The sequence below is a fragment of the Bubalus kerabau genome, chromosome 11 (assembly GCF_029407905.1).
Source record: "Bubalus kerabau isolate K-KA32 ecotype Philippines breed swamp buffalo chromosome 11, PCC_UOA_SB_1v2, whole genome shotgun sequence".
NCBI classification, from domain to species: domain Eukaryota; kingdom Metazoa; phylum Chordata; class Mammalia; order Artiodactyla; family Bovidae; genus Bubalus; species Bubalus kerabau.
In genome coordinates this window covers 108,227,022-108,242,966 of record NC_073634.1, presented here as the reverse complement: position 1 = coordinate 108,242,966, position 15,945 = coordinate 108,227,022, and the positions used below count along the sequence as shown (strand labels likewise).

At 58.0% G+C, this 15,945-nt stretch overlaps 1 protein-coding gene across 1 annotated transcript; it reads left to right on the top strand.

Annotated features, from left to right (window-relative positions):
• The first annotated feature begins 292 nt into the window (after positions 1-292).
• Positions 293-8,964, top strand: LOC129623880 (ficolin-2-like). The gene is given in 10 exon segments (XM_055541783.1): positions 293-395; positions 1,669-1,728; positions 1,731-1,781; positions 4,013-4,075; positions 4,505-4,540; positions 5,485-5,517; positions 5,913-6,040; positions 6,506-6,635; positions 7,503-7,637; positions 8,633-8,964. Coding segments are annotated over 10 exon segments (1,071 nt in total).
• Positions 8,965-15,945: the final 6,981 nt, after the last annotated feature.

Here is a 15,945-nt window from a genome sequence, read left to right as displayed (position 1 = left end):
GGATGGAACTTTCCTTAAGCCACAAAGAAGGCAGACCCCTTCCAACGCAGGGGTCCTGGGAGCTCTCTCAACCGGCAACAGGGTATCCTGCCAGCAGAAGTGAGCCCAATTCAGTGGGCAGCCTGGTGGGGCCCAGAGGGAAGGAAATGCCCTTTGCCATCCTCTGGCACCTCCTGTGGGTGTAAGCAAAGAGGCAGGAGGAAGTGGGCATCCCCCTGTAGTGGGGAAACCGCAGGCCCAGGCAAGGGCTGGCTTCTACTGTCCACAAGAGCTCGGGCACGGACCGCAGGACATGGAGCTGGGAGGCGCGGCCGGGGCCCTGGGGCCCTGTGGCCTGCTCCTCGTGTGCTTGTGCTTTGGAACCCTCACTGCCCAGGCTGCAGACACATGTCCAGGTGAGATGGACCTGTTTCCGGCCCCTGAATGCTGGAGCTCCCCACTCACTGACCACAGGTAGCATCCAGGGTGAAACCCTCTATCTGCACCTTCTGAAGACTCAGCAGCTCAGCTGCAGCTCAGCTTCATCCTCAGACTAGGAGACATCGAACAGCCCAAGGCCATGCGGGAGGAGCGGGAATTTAATCCGGGGCTGTCTCCCTCTCAAGCCTCGAATTTGCTCCACGGAGCGTCCAGTTGGGTCTCGACTCTGCAGCCAAGAAGGACAATGCCCCCTGCTTCCTGTCTTCTCCTGGACTTTTCAGAAAGGTTCTCTAATCCCAGGGCTCTCATGCTCCCTTGGGGTTTGTTACTGCAGATTTTCAGCTTTCACGTCAGAGTGTGAATCTGCAGGTTCAAGGTGTTAAGGGTGGGTGGCCTCCCTTCCAATCCGATCCGTGCAGGGGGCTGGGCCCACGCCTGGAAAGAGGTTTCCCCGAGGACAGACCAGCCTCGCCGTGAGTTGAGGATGTATTTGTGGGGGAAGCATAAACTTGTTCCCCTGAGAGCATCTCTGGTGGAGACAGACTCCACAGCAGCAGCTCCCGTGTCTGCAGTGTCTCTGTGCCTGGCTGACTCCCACACACTCTTAAGTTGTCTCTCGTGAGGATGTTTTAGTTTTGAAATCAACAAAACTAATTTTTCTTTTTTTCCCAAAAAGGAAATGACCCCCTGGTCTCTGTTCTACTGGAATTTGCTCTGTGTTCTTAGATCAAATGCATCTTCTCTCCGGGGGGACCTACAGGGACCCCTTCCAATCCAGGAGCTCTATGGTCACAAGTCCGGGGTCTGGGGTTGAAAATGTTATGCTGCCCCCAACCCCCAAGTCTTATAAATAGTTATTGTTGGCATGTAGTGGAAGTACATGCCGTGAAGTGTACCAAGAATCTAAAAATCTGCATTATCTGATCTCATGCTCCCCACAGCCTTATTTTTGTCCCCATTTGGATGCCCAGAACTCAGAGGGATTGAGTGACTTGCCCAGACACACAGCATGGAGGTGGGGGGCTGGGAATCGGGCCGGGTGGATTCCATGCCCAGGCATGGCCTCCCCATCTGACCAGTGCCCAGCAGAGGCAGGAAGCTCGCTGCCAGGCTGACCCTTCATCTGAGACCAGTGACACCAGCCAGAGCCGAGGGACCAGGTCGCCTTGTGGAAGACACTCTTGGCTCAGGCATCCTGTCGTTGGCCCTGCGACGAGCGCCTGACCCCAACTCTGCCTTTCTCTGCAGAGGTGAAGCTGGTGGGTCTGGAGGGCTCCGACAAGCTATCCATCCTCCGAGGCTGCCCAGGCTGCCTGGAGCCCCAGGGCCCAAGGGAGAGGCGGGCGCCATTGGACTGAAGGGTACGTGCTCCAGGCGGGGAAGGGGCTGGTGGACTGAAGGGTGTGTGCCTTGGGCAGGGATGGGGCCGATGGGCTGAAGGGTGCATGCCTTGGGCAGGGATGGGGCCGATGGACTGAAGGGTGCATGCCTTGGGCAGGGATGGGGCCGATGGACTGAAGGGTGCGTGCCCCAGGCAGGGACGGGGCCGGTGGGCTGAAGGGTATGAGCTCCAGGCGGCGATGGGGCCACCGAGCTCCGGCTCTTCTCAGACTGGAGCCCGAGCAGGGCCGTGCCCCCTGGGGCATCTCGGTTGGGAAGTTTGGGTCATGGGTTCTGCCCGGAGGTGACCCCGGCGCCCCCTGGCACTGCCCGTCCTCAGAGGAGGACGCTGGTCTCAGCTCTTCTCAGCTCACGTCTGGGTGTCTTCTCATGGAGATGCGTTTCCAGGCCCTTGATCAGGACTGGTTTTACCATGACCGTTGGCAGGAGCTCTGCACCTCAAGCACCCAGTGTGCTCACCTGGAAACCGGGGCCCCAGGTTTTCCTCCCTGCGCCTCAGAGGAGAAACCCGGGGCTCCGAGCAGCCAAGCATGGCCAGGGAGGGAGGAGCTGGGTCTCCACCCAGTGTGAGGGCCCCCAGCACTCCACACATCTGCCCACGTGGCGACCCCCCTTACAAGGTTTGTGGCCCTAAAATGGGCTCCAAGACAGGGTTCTGCTGGGGGACCCTGGGAGGAGGGCACGTCTGGTCTGCTGCCCGCCAGGGGCTGTGTTTACTTGGCCCCAAGCAGAAGCGGCCCTACCCCTCTGTCCCACCCCCACACCCTACTCCCCAGGGGAGTGAGCCTGTTGGTAGACCCCTGCCCTTCCCTTTGCTGAGCCTGGGGCAGCCTCTCCTGACCCTCCCATCAGTGCCTGGGAGGAGGGGAAGGGGCCCTGGGTGGTCCTAGCCTCCTGCCAAGGTTAATAATGCAGACCTGGGCCTCATTATTTCTTGGGTTCCAAAATCACTGCAGATGGTGACTGCGGCCATGAAATTAAAAGACACTTGCTCCTTGGAAGAAAAACTATGACAAACCTAGACAGCATATTAAAAAGCAGAGACATTACTTTGCCGACAAAGATCTGTCTAGTCAAAGCTATGGTTTTTCCAGTAGTCATGTATGAATATAAGAGTTGGACCATAAGGAAAGTTGAGGGCTGAAGAACTGATGCTCTTGAACTGTGGTTTTGGAGAAGACTCTTGACAGTCCCTTGGACTGCGAGGAGTCCAACCAGTCCATCCTAAAGGAAATCAGTCCTGAATGTTCATTGGAAGGACTGATGCTGAAGTTGAAGCTCCAATACTTTGTCCACCTCATGCGAAGAGCTGACTCATTGGAAAAGACCCTGATGCTGGGAAAGATTGAAGGCAGGAGGAGAAGGGGACGACAGAGGATGAGATGGTTGGATGGTATTACTTACTCAGTGGACATGGGTTTGAGCAAGCCCCGGGAGTTGGTGATGGACAGGGAGGCCTGGTGTGCTGCAGTCCATGGGGTCGCAGAGTCGGACATGACTGAGTGACTGAACTGAACTGAACTGGGGCTTCAGGCTGCTGACCCTTCCCCTCTGGAGGTGGAGTTGGAACCTCCCCGGAGGGATATGTAATTGTGTTTGACCTCCCTGCATCTGAGTTTTGCTGGTGGTTCAGACAGTAAAGAATCTGCCTGCTATCCATGAGATCCTTGGGTTTGACTCCTAGAATGGCAACCCACTCCAGTATTCTTGATAGGAGAATTCCATGGACAAGGAGCCTGGTGGGCTACAGTCCGTGGGGTTCCAAAGAGTCGGACATGACTGAGCAGCTAACGCTCTCCCCTGCATCCAGGGTGGAGCACAGAGAGCTGGGCCCGAGGCTTGCGTCTCCAGGTGTCCCTGTGTGATAGGGTCTGTGAGGACGTGTTCCTGGCCCCAGCCCCCAACTAGACGGCAGAGCTCTGTGCGGAGGCGTGGACCTGGGCCTGCTACACAGAGGCCTGGAGGAGCCGGAAGCCGGTGGCACCCTGGGGTGCCGGCTGTCTGCCTCGGGGGCCGCAGCGCTTTGTCCCCTAGTCTCTGGTATCACCCTCGGGCTGGGTCCCGGTGGCAGAGACCCTGAAGATACTGGAGCCGGGATGGGAGGGTCAGGACTTTATTTCTCAGGGCAGACAGAGCTCAGGTAGGGTGCCTCAGATGGCCTTTCTCAGTGATGTGTCTTTTGGATTTACAGGAGAACGAGGTTCGCCGGGAGCCCCTGGGAAGGCAGGGCCGGCTGGACCCAAAGGAAGCACAGGTGATGAAGAGCTGCGACCACCCAGCAGGACCCCAGGGCCTGTCTACAGAGGCGGAGAGTCAGACCGAGAGGGGCGGGGAGGCGGAGAGAGAGAGGGGAGAGACAGAGCGGGAGGGCGGTGGGAGAGACACGCGCCTGTCTTACCGCCCGCGTCCTGAGAGCCTCAAGGCGGCGCGTGTACCGGCCCAGGGTCCTGGGTCCCCAGCAGCCTGCTGTGACCCAGGGAAGGATCCCAGGCCTCACGTCCCCAGCAGCCCACCTGCTCCACCAAGACCCAGGCATCTGAAAGCTGTGTGAGCCGTGGAGCATGCGTGTGGCTCAGCCTCACGCCCACCCCCACCCTCCGAAGAACTGAGCCTGGGGTGGCTTCCAGAGCGGAGGGTCGTTGTCCACCGACAGGCATCCTCTGCATCCCCTGTCTGTCCCCAGGAGCCCAAGGGGAGAAGGGTGCACGTGGAGAGAAGGGTGCACGTGGAGAGAAAGGTGAGCCCCTCCCCTCCCCGGGGGCACCCGGCAGGCTTTGCAGGGGGCTGGGGGTGGTCCCCGAGGCCTGGGTCACAGGAGGTGCCCCGGGGCCCAGGAGAACGTCCGGACGAGGAGCTCAGACCATGCCCCTGGCCCCGCCCGTCCAGCCCATGGGTGGGGGCAGAGGGGCGGTCCTGGTGGTTGGAGGCTGGAGGGGCCAGCGGCTGCCAGTCTTGCCCAGGGGAGACTGGCAACACTGACTTAGTGCATGACTGTGGAGGTTTCACTTTTTTTTTTTTTCTGATTTATGCCCATTTATTTAAAAATTTCTAAGAGTAAGAAAAGGTAAAATACAAACACACAGTCAGGCTTCCAGGCGACGCTGGCAGCAAAGAGCCCGCCTGCCAGTGCAGGGGATGCAAGAGACATGGGTTCGATCCCGGGGTTGAGAAGATTCCCCCAGAGGAGGGCATGGCAACCCCCTCCGGTATTCTTGCCTGGAGAATCCCCGTGGACAGAGGACCCTGGCGGGCTACAGTCCGCGGGGTCGCAAAGAGTCAGATACGACTGAGCACTCAAAAGACACAGTCACATGCTTTGACGACAAATAAAAGTGTGCTGTGGGGCCAAGCATACCCCAAATGCCCCCAGGACTTTCCACGACCAGAGGCTCTGATGGTGGAAAGTGACGGGCCCGGAAGAGCTGACCCTCAGTGCCGGGAGCCTCAAAGCCCAGGAGAGGCGGCCGGTACGGCGGTCCAGCCAGTTCCCCCAGCGAGCCCCGCGGCTGAGTCTCGGAACCGCTGCCCAGGGCTGGGGGCTGTCCGTCCTGGAAAGCTGGGCGACGGTTTCCACTGTGGGTGCCGTGTTCATGGAGCAGAGGGGGTGAGGGGCACGGGGCTGTTTCCAGACGTGTGACATGCGTGTCCTCTCTCCCACAACAGGAGAGCCGGGGCAGCTGCATTCGTGTGCCACAGGTGACCACACACACGCCGACCCCCAACCCCCAACCCCTGGACCTCAGCCAGAACCCACTCCCGTGGGGGAGGTTGAGCAGAAGACCATCTGCACAGACTCCGGTTCTAGCATCCAGAGATGAAACACTCTCTGCACTCCCCAGTTACAGGCAGCTATTGGCTGAATGACATGTGTCTTCCACAGCGGTCTTCCTGGGGGGCCTTATAACTTTCCCTGGAAGGTGGGGTGCCCAGACCACGGTGGGGACAGCTCCGGGAGGTGAGGGTGGTCTCCGTCTGTCCCAGGCCTCGGTGCCACCGTCCCCCAGGCAGGTGTCCCCTCCTCCACCCCCTCTGCTGCCCCTGCCCTGCCCAGGCTCCTGACCTGGCATCCATCCCCCCATTTCCCCTCCCAGGACCTCGGACCTGCAAGGAGCTGCTCACCAGGGGACACTTTCTGAGTGGATGGCACACCATCTACCTGCCCGACTGCCGGCCCCTGACCGTGCTGTGTGACATGGACACAGACGGCGGGGGGTGGACCGTGAGCTGCCGGGGTCCCAGAGACGGCCACGTGGCCTGTGGGCGGTGGTGGGCGTGTCCGGGAGGCTCCTCTGGTGGGAGATCAGTCTTTAGAGGCCTTTGTGAGACTGTCTAACCCCACGCTCAGGCTGACCCACCCTGTCACTGAGGTCGGGAGAAGCAGAAATGTCGGGGCAGGGGCAAGGAGGCCTGTAACCCCGGGCCATGGGCTGAGGCCCAGAAGGGCCCACTCCTCTCCAGATGTGTGGCTTTGGGCTTGTCGCCTGCGCTCTCTGAGTCTCCATGATCTCCCTGGCCACGTGTAGGTGCTCCCCCGACAGTCCCCGGGGTCTCTGATGAGACCCACATCTGGGGCCCCAGCCTGTGGAGCACTGTGAGCTACCGGTGCTGTGCTCACGGGTGGCGGGGCGCCCCGCGGGGGGACGGCAGCAGGGGCCTGTCTCCCAGCTCCCCACTCCATGCACAGGTTTTCCAGCGAAGGAAGGACGGCTCTGTGGACTTCTTCCGGACCTGGACCGCGTACAAGCAGGGCTTCGGCAGTCAGCTGGGCGAGTTCTGGCTGGGGAATGACAACATCCACGCCCTGACCGCCCAGGGTAGGGCCACGGCGGGGGCTCTGTGGTTGGGGGGCTGCAGCCCACAGCTCCTGACCCTAGGCCTGGGCCGTGTGGAGCAGAAGGCCTCGCCCACCGCGTGCTCCCCTCTGACAGCAGGAAGGCTATGCCTGTGCCAGCCGGGGGCGCGCATCTCAGACTCTCTGAGGGTCAGAATCGGGAGAAGGGGGGTTATTGGAGGGAAGATGTCTTCTGGTCTCAGGACCAATCAGACCTTAGAACTGGAGAGGAAGAAGTGGTAAGGAGGCCGTCTGGACTGGGGTGGCCCTCCTCTCTCTTCCAGTCGTCAGTCCTGCTTGAAACTGGGCTCTGAGGCCCACGGAGCCCCTTCCCTTCTTCTCCCGGTCACTGCACATGGGGGTCCCGACACGGACCCCCTCAGCCCACTGCTCTGTTTCATAGAATCAGCCTTACGGGTGGTCCTGAGTTCAACTGTAAACCTGTGAATCCTATTTTAAATTCTTCCACTACCTCAGGGCAACCTTGAAGGTGTCCACTCATGTGCCTGAAATTCTTGCAAAAGAAACGAATACAAATACACTTTCCTGCCCTGGCATTCACAGCGGTTTGCAGGAGAATTTAGGGTTTCCAGTAGTGTGAGGCTTCATTCCATTCAAGGAACACCAACCGTGGGATTATGGGCGAGGCTGGTGGAAGAGAAGGGGAGCCGTCGGAAGTCAGGGAGCCCTCCCCGGAGCCTCGCATCCACAAGCCTCTCACACCTTCCCTGTTGAATTATCCCCGGATGCCAAGTTCAGACACCCCTCCAGAATTTACCCAAATTCTCACCTCCTTTGCCTGGAGGCAGAGGGTCCCTTCTGCTTAGACCTGACCACCTTCCTTCAACAGGAACCAGTGAGCTCCGGGTAGACCTCATGGACTTTGAAGGCAACCACTGATTTGCCAAGTACCAGTCATTCAGGATGGCGGATGAAGCTGAGAAGTACAAGCTGGTCCTGGGAGCCTTTGTGGAGGGCAGTGCAGGTCAGAGTCTGCACGGGGCACCGCAGGGGCCAGGGCTTCAGCTCGGGGTTGGGGAAGCAGAGAAGCTGCTGGGCGTCCTGGCTCTGTCTCCCCAAGAGACCCTGGGCTGGGGGCTCCCTTCTCGGGGCCCGGCTTCCCCATCTGTATTGCAGACAAGAAGGTGCCTGCTTTTCTGTGTAACGTGGGGGCCCGTGATGCTCTGAGGTCACTGACCCCGTCCTGCTAACACCTGGGAGAGGACGGTCATCTCACAGGAGGCCTTAGAGCCCTGTTCTCAAGTGGCTCCACAGAACACCAACCCTGTGGGATGTTCTTTGCCAGAAAGCCCCCTGGTCACAGACTGTGGCAAGGCGTTTCTTGCGGCGCATCCTGGAGCTTCCAGGGTGCACTCGTGTTCAGAAACGGGGCCAGGTGCGTGCTGGACTGTGTTGAAGCAGAGCTCCAGAGAGTAAGGCCCTCGGGGACGCCGGAGAGGATGGCAAACGGGAGCCTTCAGGCACCTGTTTGACACACATGGCCTCCTCTGAGCCGCCAAGAAAGGAGCAGGGCAGGGACCCTTGACCCATGGTGTAGGTGAGGCCCAGGCAGGCGTGGGGGGCGTGGATACTGCGGGGGCCAGAGGGGAGCTGCACGCCCGGGACTGTAGCTGGAGCCAGGGCCCCCGGTGAGGTGGTGCTGGGCCCCTGGGACGACCAGGGCAAGCCAGTGGGAGGGGGCAGGGCCCAGGAGAGAGGCGCAGGCTTGGGGAAGAGAGGGCCCCAAGGTCCTGGGGGTCTCTGGAGAGCCAGGAGGAAACAGGTGAGGCTGGAGGGAGGCTCGCGCCCTGTGCAGAGTTCCGGGACCAGGAGGTGCCCTCTGCCCCATGGCTGAGGTGGGCTCTCAGCCCCCTGGGGGTCTCCAGAGGGAGGCGCGCTGGGTGGGCGGCAGGGCCCCCTGACGGCGGCTCCCTCTAGGACCAGTGACACCCCACTCCTCCCGCTCCCCTCCCCGAGCAGGTGATTCCCTGACGGACCACAGAAATCACTCCTTCTCCACCAAAGACCGCGACAACGACGAGAGCCCCTCCAGCTGCGCCACGCAGTTCCAGGGGGCCTGGTGGTATCACACCTGCCACTCCTCCAACCTGAACGGCCGCTACCTCGGGGGGCTGCACGCGAGCTACGCCAACGGCATCAACTGGAAGTCGTGGGTCCGGTCCAAGTACAGCCACAGGGTGTCGGGGACGAAGCTGCGGCCACCTGCCGCCCGCACCCCCACGGGCTTCGCTCCGTCCCCGGCGAGCGCCTGGCCCCCGCGTGCCCCGCCGCCCCTCTGCCTCCGCTTGTAAGGCCCACAGGGTCTAGTCCCTCCTGTCGGCGTCTGAATTCTGAGCCCCACAGCCTCACCAGAAGAACCACGGTTTTAAAGAGTTTGCTTTCTGACATACTTTTCCCTGCCGGTTTTCGTTTGCGTCCTTGAACTTGAGCTTTTCTGAGCATTTCTCCCACAGCCGATCTGCTGCAGGGGCTTCTGACCCGGCCGAGCCAGGGGCAGTTTGGGCCCCCCCGTAGCACATGCAGTCCCCAATGTCCCCCAAGCATCAGCTGCAGCCTTAAGCTCCCGCTGTTAATAGACGGGGCGGTGCCCTCCGTCCACTAAAGGCTCCTGCCTCCTCCCGCCTCACTCCCGACATCACACACTTTTAAACAGGTCACTGTGAGACTAGAAGACTCTCATTAAAAGGAGGGGCATTTGCTATAAATAGGGGCTTTCTGCTTCCAGTCGGTGCAGTGCGTGCTCTGGGCCAGCCTCCCCCGAGAGCCGTTGAAATGCCAAACACAGGTCTGCACGGGACAGGGGCTGCGTCTGCCTAGCAGAGCGAGGGCACCTGGGCAGCCACATGCTAAACCCCAGGGGCAGGAGCCTCCCTCCGCACAGGCCTCGGTCCCTGGACCATCGGAGACCTCAGGGTGCGAAGCTCAACAGCCTGATGGGAGACGGAGGAGACTTCTCTGTCTCTCAGGCCAGGGAGACGCCTCTTAACCGAGACTGCAGAGGGGCCGGGTGGAAAGGGAAAGGTCGATGGGTTCAGCCGCATTCACTCAAGAGCCTCTGTTTCTCAAAGGACTGCGTAGGAAACGGAAGGAAACTCACCCAGGGACAGAAATCCCTTGTGACACGCGTGTGCATGTGCTGCTGCGTCCAGCTCTTTGCGACCCCATGGACTGTAGCCCGCCAGGCTCTGTCCATGGGATTCCCAGGCAAGGATACTGGAGTGGGTTGCTGTGCTCTCCTCCCGGGGATCTTCCCGACCCAGGACTGAACCCGGGCCTCCTGCAGGTCCGGCACTGGCAGGCAGGCCTTTTACTGCTGGGCTCCCAGCGACGCCCTTTGTCACACGTAGGTTGCTAGCTTTCTACTGCTGCCTCAACTCATTACCAAAACTTCAGGGGCTTAAAGCATGAGGGAAATGTGTTATCACAGGGCTGTGTAGGCTAGAAGTCTGGCACGGGTGTGACGGGACTAGAAGCAAGTTGGCTCGAGCGCTGGTTCCTTCTCTAGGCTCCAGGGAGCGTGCTCTCTCGCGGTTCCAGCTTCCAGAGCTCCTGGCCCTGCTTGGCTCAGGGCCCTCCTCATCTTCAGGGCAGCAGGAGCGCAGCCCTCTGGGTGCAGCGGGGAGGCCACCTAGGCTCTGAAGGACTCTGGCATCCGGCTGGGCCCACCTGGGTTAGGGTTAGGGTTAGGGCGTCACAGGCCCTCTCTCCACCTCCGGATCCTTCACTTAGGCACCTCTGCCAAGCCCCTGTCGCCGTGTAAGGTGATGCACTTCCAGTCCTGGGGATCAGGCAGGAGCTCTTTAGCAGGGGAGCATATTCTGTCTACCATGACCCATTAAAAAAAAAAAAAACCAGCATGATCTCACACCCAGAGTATTTAAAGAACTCTTCTTGTTGCTTAGTCGCTAAGTCATGTCTGATTCTCTGTGACACCATGGACTGCAGCCCGCCAGGCTCCTCTATCCATGGAACTCTCCAGGCAAGTATACCAGAGTGGGTAACCATTCCTTCTCCAGGGGATCTTCTCCATCCAGGAACTGAACCCACACTTCCTGCATTGCAGGCAGATTCTTTACTGCTGAGTCACCAGTGAAGCCCAAAGAACTTCTACCAATCAACAGAGTTTTAATCGCTTAATAAGAAGGGTTAAGAGATTTGAACAGACACTTCATAAAAAATGATACCCACAGGACCAAAACACTTATAAAAAGCTTCTCTATTTTGTTGCAAATTATAACCAAAATGAGATGCTATTCCACACTCATCAGGACTGATAAAATTTGGAAACCTGACCACACCGAGTGTCAGTGATGGGGCAGGGCTGGGGGGATTACGTATACTGCGGCAGCAGTGTGAGCTGACGCCACCAACTTGGGAACGAGTTTGGTGTTAATTATTAGAGCAGAAGACACACAGGCCCATACCTGGCAGTTCCACTGCCTGACGTGGAAATGACCGTCGTGTGCCTCAGGGACGATGGCCAGGAGAACCTATGGCCAAACTCTTCACAACAGCCCCAGGCTGGCAACTACCCAAGGCCCCCGGAAGAGGGCAGATAGTCACGAAGAGACAGCTGTGTCCGATGCTGCGCAGCGGGGGGCGGGGCGGGGGGTGCGGGTGCTGGACAGCTGTGACCACATCCAGGATGGAGACACAGGACGGCGGCTGGGGAGACGCCGGGCTGAGGGGCAGGCGTGCTGCTGGCTCTGTGCCCACCAGGCTGGTTTCCAAGTTAAAGAGACCTGCAGACTTTGGGACGACCACCTGCCCTACGTGAGAACTGGACCATAAAGGGCTGGGCGCCGAAGAATTGATGCTTTGGAACTGTGGTGTTGGAGAAGACTCTTGAGAGTCCCTTGGACTGCAAGGAGATCTAACCAGTCCATCCTAAAGGAGATCAGTCCTGAAGATTCATTGGAAGGACTGATGCTGAAGCTAAAACTCCAATACTTTGGCCACCTGGTATGAAGAACTGATTCATCTGAAAAGACCCTGATCTGGGAAAGATTGAAGGCAGGAGGAGAAGGGGACGACAGAGGATGAGATGGTTGGATGGCATCACTGACTCAATGGACATGGGTTTGAGAAAACTCTGAGAGTTGGTGATGGACAGGGAGGCCTGGCATGCTGCAGTCCGTGGGGTCGCAAAGAGTCAGACACGACTGAGCGGCTGAGCAACAGCAGCAGCTTGGGTGGTAAACGTAAACCGGGAAGACAAGAGGCTGTGTGTACTTGGGGGGGAGGGGCCGGCGACAGGGACCCCGCGGGCCTTTGGGATTCTGAGCGGTGATGACAAGCCCGTGGGCCGCACAGTAACAAAAGCAGCCAGACCTCACTTTCCTCTTAGGGACTTTTGTGTACACACTTACTTCACACTTTTACAACTATTTGTAAAGAAAGTGCATGCCGTAGATCTAGGAAGGCTGGCAACCTGCACGTCTTTTCCTGGCGTCCACGGTCACTGACTCAGTAACTGAGGAGGGGTCCCTGCAGCCCACCAAGGGCTGACCAGACCCCATGAGGTGCTGACCGCCACCTTTCATCAGAAGTAAAGCCCACTAGTTAAAACTGCACTTTTCTTCCTTAATAGGTAAACATCTTATAAACCCAGGAAGACTTGTAAGTCTAGAAGTGATTAATATACCAAAAGCCATAAAATTCTGACTTTCATATTAAGAAATCTGGATAGCTTTGGAATCTCATGGTCCCTTAAGGTTTAAAGAACCTGGTCTATTGTAAAGAAAGCCTCATAATTCCAGAGTTAAATATGTAATTATCCAGTTGGCTTAGCCTTGTAATGCTATCTAGAAATCTTAGGACGTTTATTCACAGTACTGGAATACGTAAGAAACTCTGGGTTCATTGCATTTGTAAGTGAAATCATTAGATTTCTAAAAATTAATTAGTACTAAGAAGGTTTTGTCCGCTAGGCAATTGAAATGCCTAAGAAGAAATTGAATACATTATCCTTATTATCACAATTCAAAGTTTTGAAGGCTTAATGAACTAGATTTGTAGTATTCAAAGACCCTTAAAAGTGACTATTAAGATTTGCAAGTCTTAAAAAAGGAGATGCGTATGTCGAATGTGAAAAATTAGGCAAAGTTTTTGAATATGTAGCTTTCAGACATCAAATGTATTTTAGAAAAGCAGACTCTTTCCTAAACACAAGTGCCTATCAGACTCAAATCCTCAAAACTCAGTGATGGTTAGAACAGCTGCCCTGGCACCTGGTGGGGGAGGCAGAGGGGTTGTATTTAAGCAACGCCTCCGGTCTGTTCCCAGCACCTGCTCCTGAGCAGGAGAGGGGGCAAGGCCCCACCTCAAGGTTTCCATGGGCGGGTCACTCTCCCAGGCTTGTTCTCATCACTTCTCTCTTATTAGTGAATATTTTTATTGCCCGATTTTCCCTCTTCCAGCTTCTGCTGGGGACACTTTCCCTACTCCTGGGGTGTTCGTGTCTGAGGACCCCGTCCATCCCTGCCCTCTACCACTGACCAGGAGGCTCTTCCGGCCCCTGTAAGCTCACTGCCCTCTCCCGCTGACCAGGAGGGTCCTCCGGCCCCTGTAGGCATCCCTGCCCTCTCCCGCTGACCAGGAGGGTCCTCCGGCCCCTGTAAGCACCCCTGCCCTCTCCCGCTGACCAGGAGGGTCCTCCGGCCCCTGTAGGCATCCCTGCCCTCTCCCGCTGACCAGGAGGGTCCTCCAGCCCCTGTAGGCATCCCTGCCCTCTCCCGCTGACCAGGAGGGTCCTCCGGCCCCTGTAAGCACCCCTGCCCTCTCCCGCTGACCAGGAGGGTCCTCTGGCCCCTGTAGGCATCCCTGCCCTCTCCCGCTGACCAGGAGGGTCCTCCGGCCCCTGTAAGCTCACTGCCCTGTGGCTTCAGCGCCCCCTTGTCCTGCACACACTTTTTGTCTTTATTCAACACGTGGCCAGATGCTGCTCTTGTGCAACTGCGTAGCCTTTATCCCTCTTGGCGTGTTATTGCTGAAACTCAGCCTCTCTTCACTGGTGCCAAACAGAAATGTGGGCACAGAGTCTGGAGTGAGGTGGAGGAGAGTAGCTTTAAGTGCTTTGACAGGCAAAGGGGGCCACAGTGGGCTAGTGCCCTGAAGACCATGTGACCCACCCTGCAGGGCATCGGCTCAGTTGCTCAGTCGTGTCTGACTTACTGCTACCCCATGGACTGCAGCACACCAGGCCTCCCTGTCCATCACCAGCTCCCGCAGCTTACTCAAACTCATGTCCCTTGAGTCGGTGATGCCATCCAACCATCTCATCCCCTGTCGTTCCCTTCTCGCAATTAGCTGTCTAATGGATGTGTTTGGATGTGAGAGTTGGACCATAAAGAAAGCTGAGTGCCAAAGAATTGATTCTTTTGACCTGTGGTGTTGGAGAAGACTCTTGAGAGTCCCTTGGACTGTAAGGAGATCCAACCAGTCCATCCTAAAGGAAATTAGTCCTGAATATTCATTGGAAGGACTGATGCTGAAGCTGAAACTCCAATACTTTGGCCACCTGATGCGAAGAGCTGACTCATTTGAAAAGACCTTGATGCTGGGAAAGATGGAAGGTGGGAGGAGAAGGGGACGACAGAGGATGAGATGGCTGGATGGCCTCACCGACTCGATGGACATGAGTTCGAGCAAGCTCCGGGAGTTGGTGATGGACAGGGAGGCCTGGCGTGCTGCGGTTCATGGGGTTGCAGAGTCGGACCTGACTGAGTGGCTGAGCCCACCGCCTCTGGCCCATCCATCTGGTGACTGGCATGTAACTTGTTTTGGCGTCTGAATCTGCATTTTAAGCGCCTCCCCAGATGGCTCTGAGGAACAGCTGGGCTTGGAACCCACTAATATGCTATCTTCAGGGCTAAATGCACTTGTGGATGATTTCAGGGCAAGCAAATGAAAGCCCCGGACTTCTGGACCATCGAGCAGAGCTTGTGTGGAAGGAGACAGCGGTGCTGCAGGACGGCAGAGCAGAGCTAATCCAGGGAGGACATTTCTGTCTAAGTCACACGAGTTATCAGCCGAGCAACCAGGAGTCACCCTGGCCACTCACGACACCCGCGCTTGTCAGACCCAGAAAGCTCTGCTCAGTTATGTGGCCGCCGCCCCGAGAGCCTCACAGCCTGCTGGGTGAGCACAGTCTTCTGTTCCATTTTCAGAAGCTGTCTCTGTCCTCAGCTCCCCTGTCGAGGCCACCGGTCTATGGGGCCTGTCTGAGGGTGGTGGGCACCCGGCGTGGACATCTGTGGCCCCGGGCACCCGGCCACCTGGTGGAAGCGCTCTCCCGAGAAGCAGGGCCAAATGCATGGGCAGGGGTGCCCCCGAGGTCAGACAGCCACTCTGGCCTCGCTTCAAAGTGGCCCAAGGGGGCAGCAGGTTTCCCCGCCCACAGGGCGCTGGGGCAGGAGGGAGTGGGTGTCCATCCGGGGCTGCAGGGGCGCTGGTCCTTGCTCCGTCCAAAAGCCAAAAGCATGGACTGGAGCAGCTGCGCCTCGCTTTCGTCCCCGAAATCTAACGATTTCTATTTCAACCCCAATTAAAATGTAGGACACCTCTCTTGCAGGCACAGGACTCCGGGAGGGCTGTGCTCACTCCCTTGGGACAGATGGACATTTCCAGATGGTTCCGGGCTCTCCCGCCTTCCTGGCTGGAACGTGTGCCACATATTCGAGTGGGGAGGGGGCGGCGGGGGCGCTTGCAGCCTCCTGAGAGGCTGCAGGAATCAGATAATTGGCCGCCCCCCACCCATATGGTTGATTAGTCACTGTGACAATAAGCTGAGTAGCTCCAGGGCGGCAGAAGAAATGGATAGGAAGTTGCCTGAGGAAGGTGGGCTCAGAGCCCAGAGCTGGATTTAGGACAAGGGCGAGGTTGCGGGTCGCCCCTCTCACCTCCCTGCTCTCTGTCCCTCCCCCGGGCCACCTCTTTGTAAAGGTAAGTGACAGCTGTCTGCTTAATACACAACTTCAGATCTCAGGCTCGTGATGCCATACAAACTTGCCATGGTCCCACAGGGCCTGGGGGGCTGGTGACCCTGCAGTGATCCAGGCCCTCCTCGCCCTCCCCGGAGCCCGGCTCCTCTGTCCTGAGACATGTCCGGTCCCTTCCTTGCTCCTTTGCCTCCACGCCTCCCCGGATCTGCCATCTTAACATGAGTTTGCTCTGAGCGCCCAGGCTTGGGCAGGAAAGATCTTACTCCCAAGGCTGAGTCATCCTATTCCAAAAATAAAAGAACTTCACTGCTCTTTGGAACTCAAAAGCTT